Source organism: Triturus cristatus, chromosome 4_2 (genome assembly GCF_964204655.1).
Source record: "Triturus cristatus chromosome 4_2, aTriCri1.1, whole genome shotgun sequence".
In the NCBI taxonomy this organism is placed as follows: Eukaryota; Metazoa; Chordata; class Amphibia; order Caudata; family Salamandridae; genus Triturus; species Triturus cristatus.
This window is the reverse complement of record NC_140586.1, coordinates 636,633,645-636,661,250: the sequence shown is the minus strand read 5'-3', so window position 1 is coordinate 636,661,250 and position 27,606 is coordinate 636,633,645. Positions and strand designations below refer to the sequence as shown.

At 49.5% G+C, this 27,606-nt stretch overlaps 1 protein-coding gene across 1 annotated transcript in view; it reads left to right on the top strand.

Annotated features, from left to right (window-relative positions):
• The window catches only part of LOC146834787 (interleukin-12 receptor subunit beta-2-like), a 745,756-nt gene that overhangs the window by 241,721 nt on the left and 476,429 nt on the right, over positions 1-27,606 (top strand). The window contains exon 6 of the mRNA XM_085602323.1: positions 64-212. Coding sequence (XP_085458449.1) covers positions 64-212 — 149 coding nt within the window. The remainder of the gene's footprint in view (positions 1-63; positions 213-27,606) is intronic.

Here is a 27,606-nt window from a genome sequence, read left to right as displayed (position 1 = left end):
GAATCATCTTTCTGTATGTTATGTTAAGTTTACGTTATCTCTCTTGTGTTATGTGTATTCTAGTGGTTCCTGCTCCACCTGCTATCGTCAAAGTTGAGATTCTAAATACATCCACACCAGAATTTCACATACAGGGAAAAAATCGTGAAGCACATAAGAAGCTCTATTGTGAAATTAAATATAAACCCACAGGAGATCACACATGGACTTTGGTATGTTATGCAAGAAACTGTATGCTTTGATCTCGTGTCTATTGTTTTCTGAGTGTTGATTTTCCTCAGGCAATGGGTTTAATCCCTTGAAGGACATTTTCTAAAGGAAACAAATGCTATTAAAAGTGTTTTATACTTCTTGTCTAAAGAAATACCTATAAACTTTAAAAGCTCCCCTGTCATCAGTAATACCAGGTAATATGCTATTATTATGACTGACCTTAGAATTTTTCCTCCCTCCTTTCTAAAAGTTGCTTTCACAGTGTTTAAATGACATTGTGACATATTATCTTGCTACAATGTTAGTGCTTTTTGAGTGATGATATCTTGTTGTCACCTTCATTAAAAGTAAGAATAAAAAGTGGTAAAATTCATTGCACAACTGACACTTGTTTTTCTAAAAGTAAAATCAATCATAAAACAGCTGCATGAGTGAATGTATTATTTTTGTTTTAATTTGCAAGCATATTGTGACCACTTTTATATGGCTGTCGATTTTCTATTCTTTTCTTTTTCATTTTGTGGCATACGTTAAATATACTTAACCATTTCATGAGCATGCTAAATTCAGACATATTGGCTTTGCCAATGCTTGTAAACTTAGTCAGAGATAATGAAAATCCGTCCGAGGCCAGTAAGACTGCTCAGAAGGATGGTGGCACATAACAGAAGTAAAGGCAGGCTAGCAGAACACAAAGATGGCCGTCCCACTCACTGTCCGCCTCCTCTATCAATGCAGGATTTGTATTTATTTTATTTTGTTTATAGTGTTTTTCTAAAGTGATTCTTCACCAAGTTGTATTAGAGCACTGTACATTATTACAATAACTGCATATTAAGTAAGATAATATGCCTCAATTTAACATCATATCAAACAACAGCGAATCCATGAGGTGGGGGACGGGGGGAGGTGAAAGGAGGTCCTGTGATGGATACAAATGAGTAGATATGTGATACGTCAGTGAGGAGGCTAAATGTTATGTATCCGGGAAGGAACCATAGGCACGAACAGAGAAAGGGAGCAGTTTTCTTACTTATTGACAGGCATGATTTTTTAATAGGAACATCTTGAGATGCTTCCTTAAGGGGAGCATGTCAGGTGACATTTGTAAATGGTTATGAAAGGAGTTCTAGAGTGTTGGCGCAGAGCCAGAAAATGATTGCCTTCGAGAGAGTGATGTTATGAATTTCGCAGGTTGTAGCAGGAGAGTCTTTGCTGCGGATTTTCTGGATTGTGTGAAAGCTTTGCACAAATGCATTGTTCATGCTCCACCCAGTTCACCACATACATTTACTGGGACATGAGTTGCTGGGCAGCAAATAATAAACTGCTAAGAAGAAAATCCCGGCAACACCTTGGAATTCTTTATCAGCGACTAATGATATCCATTGATTACATTGGTATTTTCAGTATGTAAAATGTCACTTGTTTTTTTGTATGCACCCCAATGATCAAAAATATATAAGCTGCAACCTGATATGACATATGGCTTATAACTGATCAGCTGGAATTTGATTCAGGGCCTCCTTTTAAATCCTATTACAAACAAGCATTGGCAAAGCCAATTGATCTTGCCTTTTGGCTTTGACAATGCAGATCTCTTGCCTTTATTATTTTTCCGATGTTGCTCACCATCGGCAAAAAGTAAAAAGTGCTTACTACTAATGTTGAACAGCGTTGGCAAAGTGTGACAGTGGATATAGACGCATGCATCATCACATATGCACATGTGCGCTTCATGACCCTACAGTGAACCTAGCGTGATGACACATGCCCACACAAATGTCATGCCACAGTTGCTATTTTGTTTTTGTTTTAATTTACCATCTCACCACGGTAGATGCCTATCTTGGAGTAGAAAATACATTTTTTTATAAAAAGTGCATCAAAGTATAGTTTTTTTTAAAGACAGAAGTCTGGCAACAAATTGCATCTTTAAGGTCCTCAAAAAAAAGAAAGAAATGCAGCAGGTAAGTGGACGTGGGGATAAATGGAGGAGCTGGGTGAAGGTCCTTTCAATAAAAATAAAAAAACACAATGACATTGTAAGAGGAGGGGGAACAACGGACACGCTTGGAGTAGGGAACTACAGGGAGTGTGCAGGGGCTGGGGATGTGAGTCGGCAGCAGCACTTCGGTAGAGTAAGAAAACACATACACTCCCAGGGGGTGCTGAAAGAAAACGAAAAAAATAGTTCCCTGTTATAGAGCCATATAAGGATGCAAGTAATCTAGTCAAAAGAGTAGCAAAGAAACTATGCTTCAAGGAAAAAAAGCCATTGAAGAGATGCAATCAAATGAGATTGACAAGAATACCAACCAATGGGCTGACTAAAAGTCCACTGTAGATATGCATTGGCCACAATAGGTCTTTGACAACAGACAGATAAAGGCTAAGAGCTTGTCCCCAGGAGAGACCTAATGAATTATTTCCATACCAAGCATGATAAGGGACCCTAATTCTGAAAAGGCAAAACACATGCTGAGCCTAAGATTGTTAGCATAAGTCACTATCGGTCGAAGCTTTCAAGTGATTTGCACATTTGGATACTCGTAGCAATTTAAAGGGTGAACCATGGACTTTGCTCTCACCAGGAGAGGACAAGAAAGAAGCCAATTGTCACAGTCACATACAGATTGTGCTCCAACAGATCACCGATGCAGTCACCTCCACTAAGAATTTCAGATCGTCTTTCAATATGAAATTGCCAAGAAAACACACTTTCTTTGTTTTTTTACAGAGATTTATATAGGGCGAACTTGACCTGAATCGGGTATCAGAGAGCTTTACATAGCACCAGTTGCATTACATGTGGACACATTCATCTTTGTTAGGCACAGGGAGATTAAGTGATTTGCCCAGAATCACAGGATGTTCAGCGTCATTGCCGAGACTCGAACCCAGTTCCCCAGATTCAAGGTCAACCACCCTAGCCATTAGGCCAACTCCTCTCCTCCTCTCTCTTTGCCAAGCCCCTGAGTTAGGATTGTTGGACCCGGCCTCGCAGAACGGCCCTCCGTGCACCCGCACCACCGAAACCTGGTACCTGCAGCCCCAACCACCCGGCCCAGCCGGTCCTTCCTACCAGAACACCCGCACCCGGCCCGGACATCCTCGTCCATGGCCTCTCTCCTTTCGGCCACCCCGGGCCCGCATGCCCACTTCATGCGTCAAGATGGCCGCCCGGCCCCAGCGCGACCCTGGCCTAGCGGCGCCACTCCGGCTGGAGGACATCACACTTCCAGGGGGATGAGAGAGGGAGGAGCAGTTTCTATCGCACCTCTGGACTCCCCTGGGACGATGGGTTTCGATCGGCCCTCCGGCCTCCCTGAGTGCTGGCTCCACGCCTGCTGGGTGTCTGGGACTCCTCCCGCCCCGGCCCTGAACGAGATCAAAAGACAATAGCAGGAAACCCCGACAAGCGGCCCCCAGGTGACAAGACCCCTGCCTCCACCGACCCCGGACATCAAAGAGGGGGCGACCTATAACAAGGGGTGCTCTGGGTCGGTCCGGCAGATTCGACGCTGGAACAACGTAAGCCTGCTGAGTGACTCGCGGCTCCTGGAAGATCGTAACACCTCTGAACCTGTGCCTAAGCCTGCTGAGTGACTCGCGGCTCCTGGAAGATCGTAACACCTCTGAACCTGTGCCTAAGCCTGCTGAGTGACTCGCGGCTCCTGGAAGATCGTAACACCTCTGAACCTGTGTCTAAGCCTGCTGAGTGACTCGCGGCTCCTGGAAGAACGTAACATCTCCGAACTTGTGCCTAAGCCTGCTGAGTGACTCGCGGCTCCTGGAAGATCGTAACATCTCCGAATTTGTGCCTAAGCCTGCTGAGTGACTCGCGGCTCCCCCAGACTCTCACGGTCCCGCCGGACCCCGACTACGACCTCGTATCCCCCGGCTCGAGGATTGTGAGCTGCGCGCCGGATACGTCCCTGCTTGAACTATTGCCAAAGACTGTCCCGCTACCCCCCTACCTTTCCGAGACTCTTGAGCCTGTGCACATCTTGTACATATTTGCCGTGATAACCTACTTGATAAAGATTGTTTCTGAGAATAACCGGTGTGGTTACTCTGTGTCGTGTGGTGCCAGAAGTACGATCCTAGCTACGAGATTCCTCCCCTTGGGGAGTCTCCCGCCAGTGCCCGGCTACGATACTTTGAGGGTGGGTCTCAGGGTAGTCAGGACCCCTTCCGGGCTCTCCTGAGATCGCCGTCTAACATTGGTGGCAAGCGACGGGATTCGGGCCCATCACCTAGAGATCGTACCGTGAACAACAGACGCACTACCGACAGGGATGGCAGAAGGAAGCACCATGAGCCCCGCAGAAACCAACGCCAACAGGGTGTTCCAGGTGGAGCATCTAGAAGAATATACACACAAGGAGCTGAAGCAATTTTGCAAAGAACTTAAAATCGCTACCACTGGTCTCAACACGAAGGAAGATTTGCAGAAAGCACTGAAAACTTGGGTGGAGACCGGGGCCTCCCGCCCGGAAGGCACGGGGGAGCGCCCCGACGAAACCGAACCCCCCCAAAGTGAAAGCAGCAGCAATCAGGTGCGAGGAGGCGTACCAGACGGGGGCTTCTCCCCAGAAGAACTCGCGGACCGAGAGAGAAGCCGCAATCATGAACTAGAGCTGGCCAAACTCAAAATTGAGGGCGAATTGAAGTTAGCGGAAAAAAAGCTAGCGGTAGAACAAATGCGTGTACAAGGTGAACTGGAGGAGAAAAAGCTCCAACGGGAGCACGAAGGAAGAAAGCTCCAGCTGGAGCACGAACGCAGCTTAAAGGAACTCGAGCTCAAGGCCCGAAACGAGGAAGGGAGGCCCCCAAGTAACCAAGAGACGGCCTCCCCAGCGGAACAGAAGGTCCACATCCCGAAGGATGTGGTCAAGGAATATTATAAAAACGATGACATTCAGCAATGGTTTCGGGCCTACGAGGTCGCCATGACCTCCCATCGGATCCCGCAGAAGGACTGGGGGGCGGGGCTGTGGGGGCGGTTTCTGAGCGAAGGAAGGGACACCCTGCTCGACCTACCCCTCTCCCTGCAGACCTCCTACAGCCACATGAAAGAGGCTCTACTCACAAGATACGGCCTCACCCCAGAAATGTACCGTCAACGGTTCCGGGACTGCAGGAAGATCCCGGGCACCACCTGGGTGGAATATGTAAACTTTTTCAGTCGGGCCTTCGATGGGTGGACCAAGGGCAGCAAGGTCACCACCCTGGCCGAACTCACTGACCTCATGTTGTGGGAACATCTAGCTGCGAACTGCTTCGTGGAACTACGTCAGCATCTGCTGGACAGTAAGCTCACAGATCCCCGGAAGCTGGCTGTGGAGGCCGACCGCTGGACCAACACCCGGGTCTCCCGGGGCATGGTAGGAGAGTACCCCCGAACCAGTCAGGGACCACCCCGCCAGAGAGGAGGAGGGAACCAGGGAGGGCCGAGAGAGTCCCAGCCTAGCCCCCCGAAGACACCACCTCCACCTTTCCCGGCGCCCCCTCCACCAGTAACCGGGCCCCCTGGGAAACGGGGACACCGGGTGACCGTCACCTGTTTTCGCTGCCAGAAACCCGGGCACTACGCCAATGACCCAGAGTGCCCCATGGCCACCCAAGTCCCCCCGACGAGACAGATAGCCAACGTAGCCCTGGGGGAGGGGGTGGAGGAAGCTGAAGAGTGGGAACCCGCAGCAATGGCCCTAGTATCCCTGGGAGATAGGGAGATGATCCCTGGTAGCCTCCTCCCCTCCAACACCCAGAAGTATGGGCAGCTTGTCAAAATCAATGGCCACCAGGTAGAGGCCCTGCGAGACACCGGGGCCAGTATCACCGGTGTCCTCAGGCACCTAGTCCCCGAAGAGCAGATCCTCCCCAACGTCTTTTGCCCTGTAATATCCGCAGACAATAGAGAGAGCATGTGCCAGGTAGCCCTGGTGCCATTCGAGTGGGGAGGGGTGATAGGCAAACTCAAGGTGGCCGTGAGAACCTCCCAGCCGGTCGACTGCCTTTTAGGGAACGACCTAGAGAGTTCCCCATGGAAGCACGTAGAGCGTAAGGCCCACCTGGGAATGATGGGGCTCCCCGAGTGGGTGTGCGCCACCACCCGATCTATGTCCGCCCGACTCACTCCCCAGAGAGAAGTCGAGAGCACCCCGATCGAAGAGATCGGAACAGTCCCCGCCGAGGGTCCTTCCGTCCCCCCATCAGAAGGGTCCGTCGCTAGCGAGGAACCCACCCCATCCGACCCTGACCCGGTCCCTGAGTTAGGCGATCTACCCGGGTTGGCCCAATGGCGCCACGAGGGCGGACCCACTCGGGAGGAGTTTTGCAGGGAGCAAGCCACTTGTCCTTCCCTGGTCGGGCTGCGGCGCCAAGCCGAGGGCCAAGCCGCAGGTGACCAGACCGGGACGCACCGAATCTATTGGGAGAATAGCATCCTGTACAGTGAGCAGAGGTCGGTGGAGCTGGGATCTGGGCGAGTACTGGTGGTACCCCTCCGCTTCCGAGAGTTCCTCCTGGGTTTAGCCCACGACGTCCCCCTCGCCGGTCACCTGGGACAGGACAAGACTTACAACCGTCTTGTGACCCATTTTTACTGGCCTAAGATGAGAGCAGCGGTAGAGGCCCATTGCAAGTCCTGCCCCACGTGCCAGGCTAGTGGAAAGAGTGGAGGGAAACTCAAGGCTCCCCTCCAACCCTTCCCGGTCGTCAGTACCCCCTTCGAACGGGTCGGGATCGACATCGTGGGACCACTGGACCCCCCCACCTCCCAAGGCCACCGTTTTATCTTGGTCCTAGTGGACCACGCCACCCGCTATCCGGAGGCTATCCCCCTGCGCACCATTACGGCCCCTGTGGTGGGCCGGGCCCTGATGGGGATCTTTTCCAGGGTGGGGTTTCCCCGCGAGGTCGTGAGCGATCGCGGCACTAATTTTATCTCAAGGTATATGACGTCCCTGTGGCAACAATGTGGGGTGTCCTATAAGTTCACCACCCCGTACCATCCCCAAGGAAACGGCCTAGTAGAAAGGTTTAATAGGACTTTGAAAGGGATGATCGCTGGCCTAGAAGAGCCCCTCCGGCGGAAGTGGGACGTCCTGCTCCCTTGCCTATTGTTCGCGTATAGAGAGGTCCCCCAGAAGTCCCTAGGATTCAGCCCGTTTGAGTTACTCTATGGGCACCCCGTCCGAGGTCCCCTCAGTTTGGTAAAGGAAGAGTGGGAGGCGGCACCCCAGACCACCCCCCGAGATGTGTTCCAATATGTCTTGGCCCTCCGGAACCAGACCAGGAAGTTCCGAGAACTGGCCGAGGCCAACCTGGAGGCGAGTCAAGAAGAGATGAAACGCTGGTACGACCAGAATGCCACTCTGGTTGAGTTCCAGCCGGGCCAGCGGGTGTGGGTCATGGCCCCCGTGAAGCCTGGCGCCCTCCAGGACCGATGGACTGGGCCTTACAAGGTGGTTGAGCGGAAGAGTCCAGTTACGTACTTGGTGGACGTCCAGTCGCCCCGGGACCCCCTCCGGGTCCTGCATGTGAACCGACTCAAGCCTCACTTCGTGCGGACAGAACTGAGCCTCCTGCTGGCCACCGATGACGGGGCCGAAGATGAGTCGGATCCCCTCCCGGACCTCCTGTGTGTCAAGGAGCGGGATGGCTCCGTAGAGGGAGTGAACCTTTCCCCAGCCCTCACTGCCCAGCAACAAGCGGACTGCCGCCAGCTCCTAAGACAATTTGCCGACCTCTTCTCTCTGACCCCCCGGGTCACCAACTGGTGTGTTCATGACGTGGACACCGGGGACAGCCCGCCGGTGAGACACCGAGCCTACCGGGTTCCTGACCGGGTCCGGTCCTGCATTCAAGATGAAGTTTCGAAGATGCTGACCCTGGGGGTGATTGAGCCCTCTGACAGTCCCTGGGCCAGCCCCGTGGTCCTGGTCCCGAAAGCAGCGGCCCCCGGTGTCGCCCCCGAGCTCCGATTCTGCGTGGATTACCGGGGGCTCAATGACGTTACCCGAGCCGATGCCCACCCCATTCCACGAGCCGACGAACTCATTGACCGACTAGGGGCAGCCCGGTTCCTCAGCACATTCGACCTCACCTGCGGATACTGGCAGATTGCGCTCACCGAAGGGGCCAAGGAGCGGTCTGCTTTCTCCACCCCCGACGGGCATTACCGCTTCCGCGTGATGCCCTTCGGGATGAAAAATGCCCCGGCCACTTTCCAGCGACTGGTGAATAAGGTCCTGGCCGGGTTGGAACCGTTCAGCGCGGCATATCTAGACGATATCGCCGTCTTCAGTTCAGAGTGGAGTGAGCACCTCCAGCACCTCCGGAGGGTGCTAACCGCCCTGCGCCAGGCAGGCCTCACAGTAAAAGCTAGCAAGTGCCAGATCGGGCAAGGCTCCGTAGTCTACCTGGGGCACCGGGTCGGAAGCGGCCAGGTAGCCCCTCTACAGCCAAAGATCGATGCCATCCTGGCCTGGGAACCACCCATCACCCAGACGGAGGTCCGAGCCTTCCTGGGACTCACAGGATACTACCGACGCTTCATCCGGGGATATGGCAGCCTGGTCGGCCCTCTCACCGAACTCACATCTAAAAAACAGCCAAAAAAGGTGCAGTGGACGGCTGCCTGCCAGGAGGCTTTCGATGCTCTAAAAAAGGCCATGTGCACTGCTCCCGTCCTCCAGGCTCCCGACTATGCCAAGGAGTTCCTTGTCCAGACCGATGCCTCCGAACATGGCATTGGGGCCGTCCTGTCCCAAGTGAATGACCAAGGCCTAGACCAGCCCGTCGCCTTCCTCAGTCGGCGGCTGCTGCCCCGAGAGCAGAGGTGGAGCACCATAGAGCGCGAAGCCTTTGCCGTGGTCTGGGCACTCAAAAAGCTACGACCCTACCTGTTCGGCACGCATTTCAGAGTCCAAACTGACCATCGGCCATTGCGGTGGCTCATGCAGATGCGAGGGGAAAACCCCAAGCTACTGCGGTGGTCAATCTCCCTCCAGGGGATGGATTTCACCGTAGAACACCGCCCTGGTACGGACCACGCCAACGCTGACGGCCTCTCCCGGTTCTTCCGCCTCAGCGAAGAGAACCCCCCAAGATGATGGGCAGTTCTCTCCGGCTTTCAGCTGGGGGGGACGCGTGTTGGACCCGGCCTCGCAGAACGGCCCTCCGTGCACCCGCACCACCGAAACCTGGTACCTGCAGCCCCAACCACCCGGCCCAGCCGGTCCTTCCTACCAGAACACCCGCACCCGGCCCGGACATCCTCGTCCATGGCCTCTCTCCTTTCGGCCACCCCGGGCCCGCATGCCCACTTCATGCGTCAAGATGGCCGCCCGGCCCCAGCGCGACCCTGGCCTAGCGGCGCCACTCCGGCTGGAGGACATCACACTTCCAGGGGGATGAGAGAGGGAGGAGCAGTTTCTATCGCACCTCTGGACTCCCCTGGGACGATGGGTTTCGATCGGCCCTCCGGCCTCCCTGAGTGCTGGCTCCACGCCTGCTGGGTGTCTGGGACTCCTCCCGCCCCGGCCCTGAACGAGATCAAAAGACAATAGCAGGAAACCCCGACAAGCGGCCCCCAGGTGACAAGACCCCTGCCTCCACCGACCCCGGACATCAAAGAGGGGGCGACCTATAACAAGGGGTGCTCTGGGTCGGTCCGGCAGATTCGACGCTGGAACAACGTAAGCCTGCTGAGTGACTCGCGGCTCCTGGAAGATCGTAACACCTCTGAACCTGTGCCTAAGCCTGCTGAGTGACTCGCGGCTCCTGGAAGATCGTAACACCTCTGAACCTGTGCCTAAGCCTGCTGAGTGACTCGCGGCTCCTGGAAGATCGTAACACCTCTGAACCTGTGTCTAAGCCTGCTGAGTGACTCGCGGCTCCTGGAAGAACGTAACATCTCCGAACTTGTGCCTAAGCCTGCTGAGTGACTCGCGGCTCCTGGAAGATCGTAACATCTCCGAACTTGTGCCTAAGCCTGCTGAGTGACTCGCGGCTCCCCCAGACTCTCACGGTCCCGCCGGACCCCGACTACGACCTCGTATCCCCCGGCTCGAGGATTGTGAGCTGCGCGCCGGATACGTCCCTGCTTGAACTATTGCCAAAGACTGTCCCGCTACCCCCCTACCTTTCCGAGACTCTTGAGCCTGTGCACATCTTGTACATATTTGCCGTGATAACCTACTTGATAAAGATTGTTTCTGAGAATAACCGGTGTGGTTACTCTGTGTCGTGTGGTGCCAGAAGTACGATCCTAGCTACGAGATTCCTCCCCTTGGGGAGTCTCCCGCCAGTGCCCGGCTACGATACTTTGAGGGTGGGTCTCAGGGTAGTCAGGACCCCTTCCGGGCTCTCCTGAGATCGCCGTCTAACAAGGATCATTTGTCCTTTACAGAAGTGGAACTTCAAGGGGGGCACCTGCTATGTGTATATTTGTTAATGCCTCCCGTTGAGGTTTAATTTCTGGAAAGGAGCATTAGGGCCAAAAGGAAAACTTAATGGGGGAGGAGAGCTGAGCGTCCCCCCTCCCTCAGCTGATTACAGCCCCGGGGAGCAGAGTGTTTGCTTTTGCCTGGTGGGAGCTGTCAGCTTCTGCCAAGCAAAATCAAACAGCTAAGTCCCTGTGGTGGGCACCCAGGGACATAGAAGGAGCTGGCTTTGGGAGGTGGCAGGCCTCAGGGCCATATGGTCCACTTTGAACTTATGTTACTCTGTGGAGATGTCTCAGCTGACAGGGCAGTATATTGCCATACCATATAGTTGGTATGCAAGACAGACTTTCAATATAGAGGTAATTTCATCCCTACACCTTAATTGTACATCTGTCATCCTGGGAAGAGCTATGGCTCATCATCCAAGACACAGATCACAGGAGAGGGGCCAGTCTGTCTCCACAAGGCATAATGCAGAATTATCCTGCAAGAGAGATCTGTCAGCAAACAGAGCAGTTCCTTCCCACAGGCTACTATGCATACCTGTCAGTATAGGAAGAGGTATGACCAGAGAGATAAATGTTTCTTAAACCCTACCACAGTCACCTCTCACCCTGGTAAAATGTGTTAGCGGACAGGTCCCTTCCTTCCCTGACACCACTGCATACCGCTGTTGTTCTAGGGAGAGGTGTCAGCACAGAGGCCATTCCGTGCCAGCATTGTACTGCACATCCATGTTGTTCTGGAGATAGGTGTTAGTGGAAAGGAGAATGTTTCCCTATACACTACTGTATACATCTGTCATCCTGAGGAGAGCTGTGACTGGACACTCAAACGCATTCCCAAACCCTAACATTTATGGTTATTTTCCTAGGGAGCGGTCTCAGTGGAGATGCCAGTACTTGTTATACTTCTCATGGAATTTTAAAGTCTTACATGTGAGGTGTGTACCTTTCCCACCTTACTGTGCATACTGCTGAGTCTGGGGAAGGGTGTGAATGGAGAGGCAGTGTCTCTTTACACCTTACTCTACACATTGGTTACCTTCATGCAAGGTCTCACTGGAGAGGCCAGACTCTCCCCATAGTCTACTATACACAGTTGTTAGGTTGTGGAGAGGTGTCATTGAGATCCCAGTGCCTCCTTACATCCTGTTGTTGTACTGTGAATAGGTCTCATTTGAGAGTCTACTATAAAAAAAAATTGTGTTTTCAAACATTTTTGATATTTGTTTTAAAGGGTATGACAAAAATAACAACTTGAAGTGTTAAACAAAACCCGGAAGCATCTCCTTAAAAACAAAAAGGAGAAAAACTTAAAAAAAATTCTGCCTAGGGGGCACTTGTGCTCTTGGACAAGCTTCTCCTGGGCAGACCTGCTTGTCTCTGATGAAAAAATGATCTGCTTCCACAAGCAGCAAAATAGCGCTTTAGTGAGAAAAAAAAACGGATTAATGTCCCCTTGTGAACTTAGAACCTGCGTAGGCACAGTATTTCCTGGAGCAAATGATGTTAAAGCCCCTGTAGAGATGTCTAGCTCTGCAGCACAAGCCAGTTCTGCCCATGCAAGCCTTTGCGGATGCATAGACCTAAAGTGTCTCCACATCCCTGTGGTACTCATGCTATATTGTTTATTTTTGCTCCCCTGGCTGAACTCTTTGCTGCAAAGTTTACAGGTAACGTACTTCACAGAAAATTTCTTGCTGTATGGCCTCATTTCAAATAATTTCACTGACATGGATGAGCTGGTGCAGAAGCACCTGGCTGTTCATCTGAATCTAATGAAGATAACATTCTATCTGCTGAAAGGGAAAAAGGATAGGAGAGCGAGCCAAATATGTCTACTCTCACCAAGGTCCAATAGTGAAACAAAGCAAATAGGATAGAATCTATTTCTTCTAAATAAAGACATCCATATGAACCCACCAGAATCCTTCCTTAGGGTGCACTTCCTGTATCAGACCTCTTGCAAGTGTCTCGCGGGCTTCTTAAGAAACAATAAAAAATATTTCCTTTATATCGTCTATAGAACAGTACACAATTTTTCTACCTTAAACAATTTCTAATGTTCTATTTTGTTCAAAATTACAGTAAAGCACTGTAATTAACTTCATTCTATATGTACGATCTCACGACAGTTGCCAAACAAAATACTATTTGCCTAAAATAACCACAAACTGATGGTGCTAAAAAACTTACTCCCTGCACCCTTAACACTGTGATGAAAACTTTACAGATAGCTCATCTATTCAAGCAAAAGTAGCACAAGTGCATATCTCAGTTCCTGGTACAGACAGTCTTCTATGTTAAGTATAAATCATCATGCTGACAAGATACTCTCTAATAACTCAAGGCAGCTTACAAAAGTTAAATCTACTGTGTAGAATCTTTCTCCTGTATGAAATGTTTTCTGTAGAACCAAAAAAAACTTGTGTGAAGCATAATGCACACAAGTCAACAGTCACCTGTACACAGAGTTACTCTTGAATGAAAAAATGTATTACATGTTCAATACCTCTACACAGCTATGGTGCATTAGGAGCACATGTATTTTGTAAACACTTAAACACTTAAAACCATTAGCTGAATCCAAGCTGTACAGAATTAGCTAGAAACCTAATATGACAGCTACCTGAAGCTATGTAAACTATAAAACAAACCAGCACAATCATTGAATGATGTCATCTCTGATGCCATCAATGTCATGAGTGATGTCATATGTGAGGTCATAAGCAGTGCATGGCGGGGGCACACATGATAGTAGTTGATGCTACTAATTATAACTGCTTAATTTCTGTGGATCTTTTTAGTTTAACATTTTAATGTTATCTCTGAGAAATTCGCCTAACTATAACGTTACTTTAACCTTTTGTTTTTTCAGTGAAAAAAAAAAAATATATATATATATATATATATTTATTACCTACTGGCGGTCGCCAGTAGGTAGTTATAGTTAGGACCCTGTTTCCATAGGAAATCCGCAACATTCTATTTGGAATAACTTTGGCGCCGGTCGACGAATCCTCGCGAAATTTTCAAAATAGGTGGGGCGCTACGCTGCGCTCCTACCCTGAAAGTCTCGGGGGGATTCGTCAAGCGGGGGCTGAGAAAAAAGGGGGGTCCCAAAACGCGTTTTTCCCATGCATTTTTCCATAGGACCTTTAGACACAGCTACAGCCCGAACGGCTGAACAGAGTTACTTGAAATTTGGCAGAGAGGTAGTCCTCAGGTCAAGGAAGTGCCTTTTGTAGGTCTGGTGTAAATCTGTTCAGTAGTTCCTGAGAAAATAGCATTTAAATCAATATATATATCTGTGGCAGCTTACGGTGCGCTTACCGTGCGCTTACGGTAAGCTTACCGTACGCGTACGGTGACATGCACGAGCGCGATTCTGATTGGCTGTTAGATCTTAGTAAACATTCGAATCGGTCGAAACCAGGAAGCGGCGGCCGCCATTTTCTCTCTCGCACTCTGAGGGGGAGAGGAAAACCAAAGACAAAAAACATGTAAAGGGGCTGTTTAGACTGCTCCTAACCACCTAGCCTTGATGAAGGTGTCCCCAAAGAACCCCCAATGCAAAAAAGTCATTATTTATTTTTTTCGAAAAATCGCCGATTACGCTTACCGTCAGCGTACGGAAAAAAATATTTAAAAAAAAAAAATTAACAATAATCTCCCCACCCCGTTTGCAAATGGTGCCCGAAGGTGCACCAATTGTGCATGGCATATAGACTCAATGAAATTCTAAATGTTTAAAAAAAAAAAATTAACCATACTCTCCCCTCCCCGTGTGCAAATGGTGGCCGAAGGGCACCATTTGCGCATGGCAGATGTATTGAATGAAAATGTAAAAGTTTACCTTGCACAACGAAGCGCATAATATGCCCTCCATGTGCGCACGGTGCGCGAAGCGCATCGTGCGGACATGGCCCATCCAGTGTAACGTGGGCACGCGGTGCGCATAGCGCACCGCGTGCCCACCGTGCGTGCACGGCACTAACTGCGTAAAGTGGGCGCGCGGTGCGCGAAGCGCACCGCGTGCTGACTGTGCGCGCACGGTGCGCGAAGCGCACCGTGCGCGCACGGAATGAACTGCGTTAAGTGGGCGCGCACGCCACAAATGGCGTAAAGTAACTTAGCATTTAAAAAAACGTACAAATTCACTGAAAAAACCATAGGTTTCACACACGTTATAGTTAGGAATTAGCATTTAAAAAACCTTGCAAATTCACTGAAAAAACCATAGGTTTCACACATGTTATAGTTAGCTGGACATTTTACTGATAAAAAACCTATGAAATTCCCCCGTTATAGTTAGTGCAGGCAACTATAACTCACGCGACCGCAATCCTCTGCTGATGCTAATACTGTATTTAGACACTTATTTGCCCATGTCTTCTTCCATTAAATTTTAGCTATACATATATTACAAATATTTTTTTTCATAAAGACACATATGTCATCAGCAGAGGATTGCGGTCGCGTGAGTTATAGTTGCCTGCACTAACTATAACGGGGGAATTTCATAGGTTTTTTATCAGTAAAATGTCCAGCTAACTATAACATGTGTGAAACCTATGGTTTTTTCAGTGAATATATATATATATATATATATATATATATATATATATATATATATATATATATATATATATATATATACTCTGTCGACTACAAAGGTTGTGAATTATTTAAATTCAGGGTTGCCCAGCCATTCGACGGACACCCATGGAATGCTGTGTGTTTAATTTGGCGGCGGGCGAAGGATGTTTAAGGCACATTGAATTGTTGAACTTACCATGATTAGGCAGCCTTGACAAACATCGAGTTTTGTCAGGACTGATTGAGTGTGCCTGACATCTATGTGCATCAGATAAATGTATTAATTGAGCATCAAAGCTAAGGATTTTACTACATATATTGAATATGTCGGCGCTCCAATGACAGTCCCCGGGAGTATGCTGCCCTACCATTGGCCATGGATGAACCAATTAAATTGCTGGACAATTTAAACAGTGTGCCTGTCTGTCAAATGTTTTTACCGCAATGAAGAAAGCATAACGCTGAAACGCTTCTGCGATTAATAAAGCTGCTGACACATCCTGTGAGTGCATCTACGTAGCTGTAGTTGTTGGGTTCCATCCCCGCCTCTTGGTAGCACCCACTGCGAGTTCGGAAGCAGGCTTTTGGTGTAAAGTTGGAGCGGGGATATATATATATATATATATATCAAAGCTCAAAGTACCCTAACGTACAAGGAGCACTCGGGCCTCAGCTGCACACAAGGAGCCTTGATAGGTAAGCACGCCTCCAACACAACAATTCCTTTCACTGTTCAAAACTGCCCTGGATGCCTGACGCGTTTCGAAGTGTCCCCACTTCTCTTCAGAGGCTTTGGCAGTTTGGAAAAAGCGCTTAAGGCACCACCCCCTTAATTGCATAGATGCACGCCCTGGATGGGCTTGTGGGACTTGTAGTGCCTCACGTTGCGCAAATGTTCAGCTGGCAACCTTTCAAGCCCACAGATGGGCCTCGCTGTGCGTGATTCGTGCAAAATCCATACGCTGCTGCCCCACGATATCGGCCCATTATTAAAGACCGCATGGCCCCCGGTTCTCTCAAAAGCGCAATTAAGGGGGTGGTGCCTTAAGCGCTTTTTCCAAACTGCCAAAGCCTCTGAAGAGAAGTGGGGACACTTCGAAATGCGTCAGGCATCCAGGGCAGTTTTGAACAGTGAAAGGAATTGTTGTGTTGGAGGCGTGCTTACCTATCAAGGCTCCTTGTGTGCAGCTGAGGCCCGAGTGCTCCTTGTATGTTAGGGTACTTTGAGCTTTGATATTTACGTGGTGACCCTGCCACGGGAGGAGCACCACCCTGAGAGAACCGGGGGCCATGCGGTCTTTAATAATGGGCCGATATCGTGGGGCAGCAGCGTATGGATTTTGCACGAATCACGCACAGCGAGGCCCATCTGTGGGCTTGAAAGGTTGCCAGCTGAACATTTGCGCAACGTGAGGCACTACAAGTCCCACAAGCCCATCCAGGGCGTGCATCTATGCAATTAAGGGGGTGGGGTGGTGCCTTAAGCGCTTTTTCCAAACTGCCAAAGCCTCTGAAGAGAAGTGGGGACACTTCGAAACGCGTCAGGCATCCAGGGCAGTTTTGAACAGTGAAAGGAATTGTTGTGTTGGAGGCGTGCTTACCTATCAAGGCTCCTTGTGTGCAGCTGAGGCCCGAGTGCTCCTTGTACGTCAGGGTACTTTGAGCTTTGATATTTACGTGGTGACCCTGCCACGGGAGGAGCACCACCCTAAGAGAACCGGGGGCCATGCGGTCTTTAATAATGGGCCAATATCGTGGGGCAGCAGCGTATGGATTTTGCACGAATCACGCACAGCGAGGCCCATCTGTGGGCTTGAAAGGTTGCCAGCTGAACATTTGCGCAACGTGAGGCACATAACTCACGCGACCGCAATCCTCTGCTGATGCTAATACTGTATTTAGACACTTATTTGCCCATGTCTTCTTCCATTAAATTTTAGCTATACATATATTACAAATATTTTTTTTTCATAAAGACACATATGTCATCAGCAGAGGATTGCGGTCGCGTGAGTTATAGTTGCCTGCACTAACTATAACGGGGGAATTTCAATGGTTTTTTACGAGTAAAATGTCCAGCTAACTATAACGTGTGTGAAACCTATGGTTTTTTCACTGAATTTGCAAGGTTTTTTAAATGCTAATTCCTAACTATAATGTGTGTGAAACCTATGGTTTTTTCAGTGAATTTGTACGGTTTTTTAAATGCTAAGTTACTTTACGCCGTTCGTGGCGTGCGCGCCCACTTAACGCAGTTCGTTCCGTGCGCGCACGGTGCGCTTCGCGCACCGTGCGCGCACAGTGAGCACGCGGTGCGCTTCGCGCACCGCGCGCCCACTTTACGCAGCTAGTGCCGTGCACGCACGGTGGGTACGCGGTGCGCTATGCGCACCGCATGCCCACGTTACGCTGGATGGGCCATGTATGCACGATGCGCTGCGCGCACCGTCCGCACACGGAGGACATATTATGCGCTTCGTTGTGAAAGGTAATCTATTAATTGTTCATTTTGATGATATGCCATGCACAATAAGTGCCCTGCGGGCACCTTTAGCACACGGGGGGGGGGGACAATGTGGATAATTTTTTTTTTTTAATTAATTTTTACCGTACGCGTACGGTAAGCGTAATCGGCGTTTTTTCGAAAAAAAAAAAATTGAATTTTTTGCCTTGGTGGTTCTTGTGGGACACCTTAATCAAGGTAAGGTGGTTATGAGCTGGCTAACATGCCCCTTTACATGTTTTCAACCTTTGTTTTTCCTCCCCCCCTCAGAGTCTGAGAGAGAAAATGGCGGCCGCCGCTTCCTGGTTTCGACCGATTCGAATGTTTACTAAGATCTAACAGCCAATCAGAATCGCGCTCGTGCACGGCACCGTACGCGTACGGTAAGCTTACCATAAGCGCACGGTAAGCGCACCGTAAGCTGCCACAGATATATATATTGATTTAAATGCTATTTTCTCAGGAACTACTGAACAGATTTACACCAGACCTACAAAAGGCACTTCCTTGACCTGTAGACTACCTCTCTGCCAAATTTCAAGTAACTCTGTTCAGCCGTTCGGGCTGTAGCTGTGTCTAAAGGTCCTATGGAAAAATGCATGGGAAAAACGCGTTTTGGGACCCCCTTTTTTCTCAGCCCCCACTTGACGAATCCCCCCGAGACTTTTAGGGTAGGAGCGGAGCGTAGCGCCCCATTAGTTTTGAAAATTTCGCGAGGATTCGTCGACCGGCGCCAAAGTTATTCCAAATAGAATGTTGCGGTTTTCCTATGGAAACAGGTTCCTAACTATAACTACCTACTGGCGACCGCCAGTAGGTAATACATATATACATATATACATATATATATATATATATTACCTACTGGCAGTCCCCAGTAGGTAGTTATAGTTAGAACCTAGTTTCCATGGAAAAACATTTTTTCATTTGCTAATAACTTTGGCGTTGTTTGACGAAACTTCGTGAAATTCTCCCCAAAAAAAGTCTATCCAGGTCAGCTCCTATCCTGAAAGTTTGGGGGTGATTCGTCAAGCCGGGGCTGAGAAAAAAGGGGAATCCCAAAACGCGTTTTTCGTGTGTTAATTTCCATAGGAAATTTTGCGACAGGCTACAGCCCGAACTGCTGAATGGAACTACACCAAATTTGGCAAAAAGGTAGTGCTTGATTCAGAAAGCAGCTTTTTTTAAATGGTGTAAATCCGTTCAGTAGTTGCTGAGAGATTCAAAAAAGAATACGTTTCGATATCTGGGGCAGTGGTGGGTTCGCGCACCCTCCCGACCACGTGCTTCACTGTGATTGGCTGCCAACACTCCAAACCAGGAAGTATTGGCAGCCATCTTGTGACTTGGTAGTACAGAGTCACAACAAAAAGTTGAAAAAAGATTAAACGAGAAGAAAAGGGTGTGCAGGGTAGAAACACCCTGAACCCCTAGTTCTGCTCACGGGGGTCCCACAACCCAGGACCAACAATTATTTTTTATTTAATAATAAAAAATGTCAGAATGCACGAATCCGGATGAAAAAAAAAAATGAAGTGGGGGCTGCCCCACTTCATTTAAATGAGCCACCAGGTGGGCTAGGTTCCGGGGACAATCCTATAATTATGTTGCGGGGGCCTGCGGGGCCTCCGCTGCCCTGGGGACCGCCACCTCCCTGGGGCTATTTAAATTAGGAGCGGGATGGCACACGGCCCTCCCGCAGTCCCGGGGACCGCCACCTCCCCGGGGCTTGTTTTGGAATTTTTGGGGGGTGTCCGAGGTCCCCCCAAGCTCTGAGGATCGCCACTCCCGGGGACTTTAATTAAATAAGCAGGGGGGGCTTCACAGGCTACTCGAAGCCCCAGGGAACACCATCTCTCGCGGTTTTGAAAATAGAGGGAGGGGGGCTGCGCGGCTCCCCTGCTGGAGCCCTTGATGGTCCTGGGGACCGCCACTCCCCAGGGCCGGCTTTTGCAATGTCCCGGGGAGTTCACTCCCGGGACGTTGTTGTTTGGTATGAGAGGGTAGAAGCATGTCTCACACACTGTCATAGCAAACCCTGGTTGCTTCGTTGAAGCGAGAGGAGGTAAACCTGCTCTCTGTTCAATGAAGCAAAGCAGGATTGCTTTTGGGCAAGGGGATCTGTATATTAGCATGTCCCGTTGCCCAAAAGGAATGCCGGCTCCCGCAGGAGGTGGGAAGCCGGCGGGACCGTGGGGGTATTGGGGCTCAGAGAGGCCAGGCCCCAGGGGATGGGTCCCCATGGCCAGAAGTTGCCTGGGAGGGGCGCCACGTGGCCCCACTCCCCTTGGAAAAACAAATATGTAGATGTGGGCATGTCTCGGGGGATGGGGTCCACGCGGCGAATGTAAATTAAAGAAAGTGAATGCTTTTTATTTTTCAAAAAAGTTTGGAGTCGGGACCCTAGAGCGCCCCCCTAGTGTGAATACGAAGGGTGCGCAGCTCTCAGAGCAGCCCCCTAGTGTGAATACGAAAGTGCGCGGCTCTCAGTGCGGCACTCGAGTACTTCTCAGGTCTTTAAAACACCGAGAAGCATATTCTCAAGGACACATTGCCGAGTTAACAGCACTTTATTGCAGCCAAAATGGTGATAAATTTAGCGCACCATTCACAAGCCGGTGCAAATAGCCCATATCACCAGTTTACTAGCGATAGCAGCCTCAAAAAGCATCATCACGGATGAGCCCGGCAAATATTGCTAATGAGATGCAGAGTAGGCGTTTCAGTGCAAAAAGCAGCGAACACACCACTTTGCAGCTTTCTCAACCACCAGCAAGATCAGCGAAGAGAGTACAAAAAAGGCGATAAGGTGCTCTGACCTGGTGTAAAGTCGGACTACAAACTGCAACATGAAAGGGAGCCCAGCCAACAGCCACACCTGAACCACAACAGATGCAATGGAGCCAACGATCTTGCAGCTCGGACACCCAACAGTGCCCCGCCACCCCCCGCCACCAGTCCCTTGTCCGCCATCCCCTCTGACCCCCCCCCCGACAAACAAATGTGACAGCAACCTTCCGAAATCTGGAACGCAACAAATCGAGTGATGTCGCACAATTATAATAAAAAAGATGCATGTGAGGTTGGACAAATGGGAATCTCAGTCATCTATGGACTTACATATAAAACATTTTATTTAAACAAAACAGAAAAATAAAAGCAGGTACAGCCATGGCGTCTCATCACTTGACAATGTGTGAATCACAGCCTGCAAGACAAAAAGCAAGATAAGATTGTGTGTCATGCGCCCATCAAAGGAGAGATAGAGAGAGAAAGAGAGAAAGAGTGAGAGAGAGGAAGAGAGAGAGAAAGAAAGAAAGAGTGCAATAGAGAGGAAGAGAGAAAGAGAGAAATAGTGTGAGAGAGAGGAAGAGAGAGAGAAAGAGAGAAAGAGTGAGAGAGGAAGAGAGAGAGAAAGAGAGAAACAGTATGAGATAGAGGAAGAGAGAGACAGTGAGAGAGGAAGAGAGAGAGAAAGACTGTGAGGGAGAGAAAGGAAGAGGTGGAGAGGGAGAGTGATTGCCGACACCGTGGACAAAACCCTTACAGCTCACCTTTCCGCCACTGGTTTGTCTCCAACCACGTGCCGGGACATAGTGCAGCCCTCAAGCTCACTCATCTGAAACATAGTATATAATCAGTAATGGCAGAGTGCATACAATTGCACACGCCTAAATCGCTGTCCCGCCCCTGCTCACCCAGGCTGCTGCACCCCATCCACTCCTGCCACCCAGAGGTGTCTGCCTGCCCCTGCGCACCCCGGCTGCTGCACTCCATCCACTCCCACTGGCCAGAGGTGTCTGTCCACTCCTGCGCACCCAGTCTGCTGCACCCCATCCACTCCCACTGCCCAGAGGTGTGTGCCCGTTCCTGCGCACCCAGGCTGCTGCATACTATCCACTCCTACCGCTCAGAGGTGACTGCGCAAACAAGCCTCTCTGCTCACCTTCCGCCACCAGCGTGTGTCCAAGAGGGCCCACCACATGCCGAAGCAACCTCCTCAGTTGTGGTGTACACGCAGTCCAGCCAAGCTCACAATTCAGATAGGGTCTTGATTGCCAGGATGGTGTATCAAGGCCACGCACCATCGCAGGCTGCACACCCGCTCAGCTCTGGTGGCACTAACTCAGTGGAACTCAAGTCATCGCCACATGGCGGGAGGCCCGTGTCGGGACGGGGGGGTCAACAATCTGTGAATCACAGTCTGCAAGACAAAAAGCAAGATAAGATTGTGTGTCATGCGCCCATCAAAGGAGAAAGAGAGAAAGAGCGAGAGTGAGGAAGACAGAGAGAGAGAAAGAGTGCGAGGAAGATAGAGAGAAAGACAGAGAGAGTGAGAGAGAGAGAGGAAGAGAGAGAAAGAGTGAGAGAGAGGAAGAGAGAGAAAGAGAGAAACAGTGTGAGAGAGAGGAAGGAGTGAGAGAGAGAGATGAAGATAGAGAGAAAGAGAGAAAGAATGTGAGAGAAAGGAAGAGATGGAGAGGGAGAGTGAGTGCCGACACTGCAGACAAAACCCTCACAGCTCACCTTTCCACCACCGATGTGTCTCCAACCACATGCTGGTATATACTGCAGCTCTCAAACTCTCTCATCTGAAACATAGTATAGAATCAGTAATGGCAGAGTACATACAACTGCACACGCCTTCATCGCAGCCCTTCCCCTGCTCACCCAGGCTGCTGCACCCCATCCACTCCCGCCGCCCAGAGGTGTCTGCTCACCCCTGCGCACACAGGCTGATGTACCCCACCCACTCCTGCCGCCCAGAGGTGTCTGCCTGCCCCTGCATACCCAGGCTGCTGCACATCATCCACTTCCACCGCCTAGAGGTGACTGCCCGCGCTGCGCAAACAAGCCTCTCTGCTCACCTTCCGCCACCGGCGTGTGTCCAAAAGGGCCCACCACATGCTGAAGCAATCTCCTCAGCCGTCGCGTACACGCGGTCCAGCCAAGCTCACAATTGAAATCGGGTCTTGATTGCCAGGATGGTGTATGAAGGCCATGCATCATCGCAGTCTGCACACCCGCTCAGCTCTGGTTGCCCTAACTCAGTGGAACTCAAGTCATCGCCATGTAGCGGGAGGCCCGTGTCGGGGTGGGTCTACAATCTGTGAACCACAGCCTGCAAGACAAAAAGCAAGATAAGATTATGCATCATGTGCCCATCAGAGTGAGAGAGTAAGACATAGAGAAAGACAGAGAGAGTGAGAGAGAAAGGATGAGAGAGAGAAAGAGAGAAACTGAGAGAGAGAGGAAGAAAGTGTGAGAGAGAGAGGAAGAGAGAGAGAAAGAGAGAAAGAGTGTGAGAGGGAGAAAGGAAGAGATGGAGAGGGAGAGTGAGTGCCGACACTGTGGACAAAACCCTCACAGCTCACCTTTCCACCACCGGTGTGTCTCCAACCATGTGCCGGGACATACTGCAGCCTTCAAGCTCCCTCATCTGAAACATAGTATAGAATTAGTAATGGCAGAGTACATACAACTGCACACACCTTCATCGCTGTCCCACCCCTGCGCACCCAGGTTGCTGCATGCCATCCACTCCCACCACACAAATGTGTCTGCCCGGCCCTGTGCACTCAGGCTGCACTCAGGCTGCTGCACCCCATCCACTCCTGCCAACCAGAAGTGTCTGTGCGCTCCCAGGCTGCTGTACACCACCCACCCCCACCACCCAGAGGTGACTGCCCGTCCATGCACACCCAGGCTGCTGCACACCATCCACTCCCACCACCCAGAGGTGTCTGCCCGCCCCTGCACACCCAGGCCTCACTGCTCACCTTCCGCCACCTCCGTGTACAAAAGAGGGCCCACCACGTGCCACTGCAAGCCCCAAGCCCGGGGCCCACGGACAGGGCACCCTCCACATCACGCAGCCCCGCTCCGCAAGCCACCAGGTCTCACATTTGGTGCTGCATCTTGATTTTACCACTGCAGAGGACATATCAGTGCTCCCGCCATCATCGCAGGTTGCATACCCGCTCAGCCCTTGCGGCGCCACTAACTCTGTGACCAGTGAGGCCGCGCCACGTGGCGGTAGGCCCCCGCTGTTCGATGGCTCAGGCCTACATTGTGGTCCAGCACGGCACACAAAACCTGACCTGTCTGGACCGGCGGGACGGGGCATCATCGCAGCCTGCACATCGGTTCAGCACTTACAGTGCCCCTACCTCAGTGCACCGAAAGTCACCGTCCAGTGGCGGTGTGCCTGTGCCGGCCGCAATGCATCCAGTGCCACCAAGTCGGAAATGGAAATGGCTTGGAGCACGTGCGCCCGGTCCTTTTTATTTGCAGGGTCACATGTCCTGGGACGCCTGTGCTTGATGGGTGTGGTGTGGGTATAAACAGCCGTCGGGGAGTGGCTGTGGCGTACTGACAACTAGACCTGTGAGTAGTGTTAGTGTTGCCAGATTGGGCTAGATCACGCACAATTGGCTATATTTTTCCCGATTGTGGGGTACAATTTTGGTTTGTTGCCATATATATATATATTCACTGAAAAAACCATAGGTTTCAGACATGTTATAGTTAGCGGAAATTTTACTGATAAAAAACCAATGAAATTCCCCCGTTATAGTTAGTGCAGGCAACTATAACTCACGCGACCGCAATCCTCTGCTGATGCTAATACTGTATTTAGACACTTATTTGCCCATGTCTTCTTCCATAAATTTTTAGCTATACATATATTACAAATATTTTTTTTCCATAAAGACACATATGTCATCAGCAGAAGATTGCGGTCGCGTGAGTTATAGTTGCCTGCACTAACTATAACGGGGGAATTTCATTGGTTTTTTATCAGTAAAATTTCCGCTAACTATAACATGTCTGAAACCTATGGTTTTTTCAGTGAATTTGCAAGGTTTTTTAAATGCTAATTCCTAACTATAACGTGTGTGAAACCTATGGTTTTTTCAGTGAATTTGTACGTTTTTTTTAAATGCTAAGTTACTTTACGCCATTCGTGGCGTGCACGCCCACTTAACGCAGTTCGTTCCGTGCGCGCACGGTGCGCATCACGCACCGTGCGCGCACAGTGAGCACGCGGTGCGCGGCGCCCACTTTACGCAGTTAGTGCCGTACACGCAAGGTGGGCACGCAGTGCGCTACGTGCACCGCGTGCCCACGTTACGCACCGTGCGCACATGGAGGACATATTATGCGCTTCCTTGTGATAGGTAATCTGTTAAATTTAATTTGTAAGTGATGACAATAATATGCCATGCACAGAGAGTGTTTTTTTTTTTTATTAAAATTTTTAGCGTAAGCGCACCGTACGCGTACGGTAAGCGTAATCGGCGAAATTTTCAAAAAAAAAAAAATTACCGTTTTTGGCCTTGGGGGATCTTTGAGGACTCAACTAACATGGCTATGTGCATGGGCGCTGTCTAAACAGCCCCTTTATATGTTTTTTGCCTTTGTTTACAGCCCCCCCCTCAGAGTGCGAGAGAGAAAATGGCGGCCGCCGCTTCCTGGTTTTGACCGATTCGAATGTTTACTTAGATGTAACAGCCAATCAGAATCGCGCTCGCGCACGCCACCGTACGCGTACGGTAAGCTTACGGTAAGCGTACCGTAAGCTGGCTCAGATATATATATTGATTTAAAGGCTATTTTCTCAGAATCTACTGAACAGATTTACACCAAACCTACAAAAGGCACTTCCTTGACCTGAGGACTACCTCTCTGCCAAATTTCTAGTAATTCTGTTCAGCCGTTCGGGCTGTAGCCCTGTCTAAAGGTCCTATGGAAAAATGCATGGGAAAAACGCGTTTTGGGACCCCCCTTTTATCTCAGCCCCCGCTTGACGAATCCCCCCGAGACTTTTAGGGTAGGAGCGGAGCATAGCGCCCCACCTATTTTGAGAAATTCGCGACCGGCGCCAAAGTTATTCAAAATAGAATGTTGCGGATTTCCTATGGAAACAGGGTCCTAACTATAACTACCTACTGGCGACCGCCAGTAGGTAATATATATATATATATTCACTGAAAAAACCATAGGTTTCACACACGTTATAGTTAGGAATTAGCATTTAAAAAACCTTGCAAATTCACTGAAAAAACCATAGGTTTCACACATGTTATAGTTAGTGGAAATTTTACTGATAAAAAACCAATGAAATTGCCCCGTTATAGTTAGCGCAGGCAACTATAACTCACGCGACCACAATCCTCTGCTGATGCTAATACTGTATTTAGACACTTATTTGCCCATGTCTTCTTCCATACATTTTTAGCTATACATATATTACAAATATTTTTTTTTCATAAAGACACATATGTCATCAGCAGAGGATTGCGGTCGCGTGAGTTATAGTTGCCTGCGCTAACTATAACGGGGCAATTTCATTGGTTTTTTATCAGTAAAATTTCCACTAACTATAACATGTGTGAAACCTATGGTTTTTTCAGTGAATTTGCAAGGTTTTTTAAATGCTAATTCCTAACTATAACGTGTGTGAAACCTATGGTTTTTTCAGTGAATTAGTACGGTTTTTTAAATGCTAAGTTTTTTTCCCTTATAATAAGCCCTGTACATTTGGTGGCCTACGGCCACCAAAAGCACAGGGGGTGGGGTAAGTGTGGATAATGTTTTTTTCCATTGTAATAAGCCCAGCACATTTGGTGGCCTTCGGCCACCAAAAGCACAGGGGGTGGGGTAAGTGTGGATAGTGTTTTTTTTATTTTTATTTTTTTACCGTACGCTTACCGTAAGCGTACGGTAAGCGTACCCCGCGAAATTGCCGAAAAAAAAATAAAACCGTTTTTGCACTTGGGGGATGTTTGGGGACTCCCTCAACATGACTATGTGGGAGGGAGTTGTCAAAACAGCCCCTTTACATGTTTTTGGGCTTCCGATTTTAAAAATCTCTCTCAGTGCGAGAGACAAAATGGCGGCCGCCGCTTCCTGGTTTCGGCCGATTCGAATGTTTACTAAGATCTAAGAGCCAATCAGAATCGCGCTCGCGCACGCCACCGTACGCTTACCGTAAGCGTACGGTAAGCGTACCGTAAGCTGGCTCAGATATATATATTGATTTAAAGGCTATTTTCTCAGAATCTACTGAACAGATTTACACCAAACCTACAAAAGGCACTTCCTTGACCTAGGGACTACCTCTCTGCCAAATTTTGAGTAATTCTGTTCAGCCATTCGGGCTGTAGCTCGTTCTAAAGGTCCTATGGAAAAATGCATGGGAAAAACGCGTTTTGGGACCCCCCTTTTATCTCAGCCCCCGCTTGACGAATCCCCCCGAGACTTTCAGGGTAGGAGCGGAGCGTAGCGCCCCACCTATTTTGAGAAATTCGCGAGGATTCGTCGACCGGCGCCAAAGTTATTCAAAATAGAATGTTGAGGTTTTCCTATGGAAACGTGGTCCTAACTATAACTACCTACTGGCTATCGCCAGTAGGTAATATATATATATATATATATATATATATTCACTTAAAAAACCATAGGTTTCACACAAGTTATAGTTAGCTGTACATTTCACTCGTAAAAAACCAATGAAATTCCACGTTATAGTTAGATCAGGTAACTATAACTTGCGCGCCCACAATAAACTGCTGATGACGTCACATATTACATCACTTATGACATGGTCAGTGACATCACTCATGACATCAATGATGACATCTGAAATGACACATTGTGCATTGCGGTCGCGCAAGTTATAGTTACCTGATCTAACTATAACGTGGAATTTCATTGGTTTTTTACGAGTGAAATGTACAGCTAACTATAACTTGTGTGAAACCTATGGTTTTTAAAGTGAATTTGCAAGGTTTTTTAAATGCTAATTCCTAACTATAACGTGTGTGAA